The sequence below is a fragment of a genome, unplaced genomic scaffold, assembly GCF_019419815.1.
Source record: "Pyrus x bretschneideri cultivar Hongxiangsu unplaced genomic scaffold, Pyrus_bretschneideri_v1 Contig110, whole genome shotgun sequence".
Classification (NCBI taxonomy): domain Eukaryota; kingdom Viridiplantae; phylum Streptophyta; class Magnoliopsida; order Rosales; family Rosaceae; genus Pyrus; species Pyrus x bretschneideri.
In genome coordinates this window covers 760,245-763,437 of record NW_025999403.1, presented here as the reverse complement: position 1 = coordinate 763,437, position 3,193 = coordinate 760,245, and the positions used below count along the sequence as shown (strand labels likewise).

At 34.7% G+C, this 3,193-nt stretch overlaps 1 protein-coding gene across 1 annotated transcript; it reads right to left on the bottom strand.

Moving 5' to 3' along the window:
* Positions 1–252: 252 nt before the first annotated feature.
* On the bottom strand, positions 253–1,968 carry LOC103942059 (gamma-glutamyl peptidase 5-like). Its single transcript, XM_048577361.1, has 2 exons — positions 1,489–1,968; positions 253–1,304 (listed from the first exon to the last, which is right to left on the bottom strand). The coding sequence occupies exons 1-2, from the start codon at positions 1,813–1,815 to the stop codon at positions 873–875; spliced, it is 759 nt and encodes a 252-aa protein (XP_048433318.1). The 5' UTR covers positions 1,816–1,968; the 3' UTR covers positions 253–872.
* Between the last annotated feature and the right edge of the window lie 1,225 nt (positions 1,969–3,193).

Below are 3,193 nucleotides of genomic sequence, written 5' to 3'. Positions count from 1 at the left end.
CCTCCTTTGGTCTTCAATTTCGTCCATCTACTTGGCTTCAAGTATATGCAATCCATTTAACGCCCCAAACTACTCCAAAATGCACCAAAATGCACCATTTTGCATACTTTGCCCTTAGAACCTGAAAACACACAAAAGAAGCATAAAGGACTAAAATAACTAAAGAAACATAACGTAAATGCACGAGAACAAGCCATTTAAGTCGCATGAATATGCTCCTATCAAGGGGGCGGCGTTGATCTGGGGAAAAGAAGGGAAGAGAGGTGAAGAGAGTGGAGGTGAAGGAGAAACGGGTCGGGGAAGACATGGGTTTTAGGTTTTATTTATTTATTTTACTTTTTTAATTAATTATTTTAGGATAAATTATTATATTTTTAAATGCATAGATTTTTTTTTTTGGCCACATGGCATAAAATTGGTAGTCACGTCAATATAAATGTAGATCTCATAGTTATCACGTTATCATTTAATGGTTTACTTAACAAGGGTTATTAAAGGTTTATTCAATAAATTTTCTAAGGGATGTATGAATTAAAATAAAATGATAAGTAAATGTTCGAAATTGAAATGTTTTAAAGATGCTGTACGAGGTTGTAATTGATCCAAAATCTGAAGGGATAAAATGTAATTTATCAAAAGAAAAAGTGGAAAAAAGGAGAGGAAAATATAAAGTGGAAGATCAACATCTTCCACGCACGCGCACCGACATGATCAAGGGGAAAATAGTCACTTCACTGTACAAAACCCAAAAACCATGAATAAAATGAGGGACAGAACCGGCGACGCACTGTTTATTTCGTGCCCTCCTCTTCAATAATTATACACTTCGAGTTCAAATTACACCACGCAATATGCACGTTTGGCATGGTTATTTATCTTCTCTTGAGAAAAGTCTTGCAGATCTTCTCCCAACACTTCCTATCTGGTTCAACTAATTGCAGTGCAGACCTTGCGTTTTCAGCAAAGCCTTTCTCTATGCAGTTGCTGTTGAAAAGGCGATCGATGAGATTCAAAAGAATGTCCTTACAGTACTCAGGATGACCTTGAATGCCCAGAACGTGGCCTCCAATGGTGAACATCTCCACACCTGTTTTGTCCGAGTACGCAATCACCTCCGCACCTGAAGGAACTTCCCAGACCTCATCTTGGTGGCACTCAATGATGGAAAGCGCAGGCGGCATGTCGTCCAAGTAATTAAGGAAGCTGAATGGAGCCAAGTCCTTCACTATGTTCACTTTCCTCAGCCCAATATCCCACCCTGTATAAGCTTTCCCAACCTTTCCTCCAAGTGCTCTGCACAACACCTATACAAGGAAAAAGCAAGTAATACTCAACTTTTGGTCATCGTACGTAACGTGACATTAGATTGAAGTATATGCTACAAATTAATAAACGCAAGTATACGTAGTACTATTCTCTTACCAGAACATGTATGTATATGTAATAACCTAGGTACATATCAACATATATATATATATATATATGTACCTGATGACCGAAGCAAATTCCGAGGACTTTCTTCTCCATGGCATCCAAAGTTTGCAAGAGAAAGCAGAGTTTCATGATCCAGTAGTCATTGCCATAAGCATTATACGGGCTGCCACTGACGACGAAGCCATCATAGCCTTGAAGGTCATCCATGCCAGGAAACTCTCCCTCTACAACCCTGTACAAGTCCCACCTCTCTCCTTCTTCCCCAAACGCTGCAACAAACACATTGAAATACCCACCATACACTTTCTTCACATAGTCTGAGTCCCTTGCCGCCAGCAGAAGTGCATATGATCCAGATCTACTCTCCTTCTCAGCCTTCATCTTTGATTTTGAGTAAACAAGAAACAAGCCAGCCAAGATATATATGTATATCTCAACTTGAAATTCTGGTAAGTAGCTAGCTAAATATATATGTGCCGAATGTATGGAGCTTGCTGTTTGAAAATAAGCAAAGCAGTTGCTCCCATATATACGAACCGAAGTTGCTTTGTTTTTCGTTTTTTAATTTTTTTCGGAATCTTTACACAAGGATCAAGTGACATATAATATTATAATATTTCTCTGAATTTAATTACAAAGGAACTAAAACAAAAAAAAAAAAGGTAATGTTAGGGAGACTAAATTTGCAAACTAAACAATGTGTGCCCAATAGGAATAAGCACGTTTATCAACGTTTAAGTAATAAACTAATTATCAACTTTTATGTTCTTTAATTTTTAAAATTTTGTCTTCAAATTTAATCTCCTAGCATTACCCATAAAAAATAGCAAATAAATTCCAGAATCAGATGCCAGTACCAAGTTGGAAGACAAGCAGAATGTTGCCAGAAAATTGAGTGCACATATAGGAAAGCGTTTAATGATGGAGATATATGGCACTGGCTTTGTTATAAACATTACATAGAAAAACTGAAAATTTGTTATAATAAATAAGAGGATAAATAAAAAGTAACCTCAGAATCCTGACCTAATAAAGGCATCTCAGAATCGAGACGTATTTTAGGAACATTGCATTCAACAAATAAAAAGAGAAAAGTAATTTTAGAATGGAGACATATTTTTGTAACATTACATTCAACAAATAAAAAGAGAAACAGTTGATGAATTCACTCTAGACTTACAGGAAATGGCGCTTTTTCTTTCTTTTAGTATAGGAAGTCGCTCCAGTTTTATTCTTTCTATATTGAACGTAATAATAACCCTAAACATGAAAAATAAGGACAAAGTATATTTGAAAAGTAGAAACATAACAGTATACTGTTGTGAATTAATTATGAGGTGATTCTCGTCCATAAATTTTTTTTTTTTTATTCCATAAAAATTTTCAAATCGCACTTTTGCGAAACAGTAAACATATTTTAACATGTTTGCAAATTTTCCAACGGTGGCAATATTCACACTACTGTTTTTACTTTTCACCACTTTTTTGTGTTTTGGCCATCGGATAATCAAATGAAAACAAATATAATTAAATATAGATGCGTAAGAGATTAAAAATAGTATGTGTTTATCATTTTTACATTTATAACTTCTAAATAAAACTCAAATTTTGAATATTAAGTCATGTTAGATAAAAGTTGTTCGTGACTTTGTGTTTATTTACAAAATCATGCCACCAAATCCTTCATACTTTTTTTTAGACATTTAATTTGTTTAGCATATTTTAATTTTGCCACTTAGTATTACGATCCAGTGATATT

What these genes read in the sequence shown, in the direction of transcription:
- LOC103942059 (XM_048577361.1), bottom strand. Translation starts at nt 1,815, where the DNA reads ATGAAGGCTGAGAAGGAGAGTAGATCTGGATCATATGCACTTCTGCTG. An exon ending in GAATTTGCTTCGGTCATCAG is followed by an intron (nt 1,305 to 1,488) that starts GTACATATATAT and finishes TTCCTTGTATAG; the next exon opens with GTGTTGTGCAGAGCACTTGG.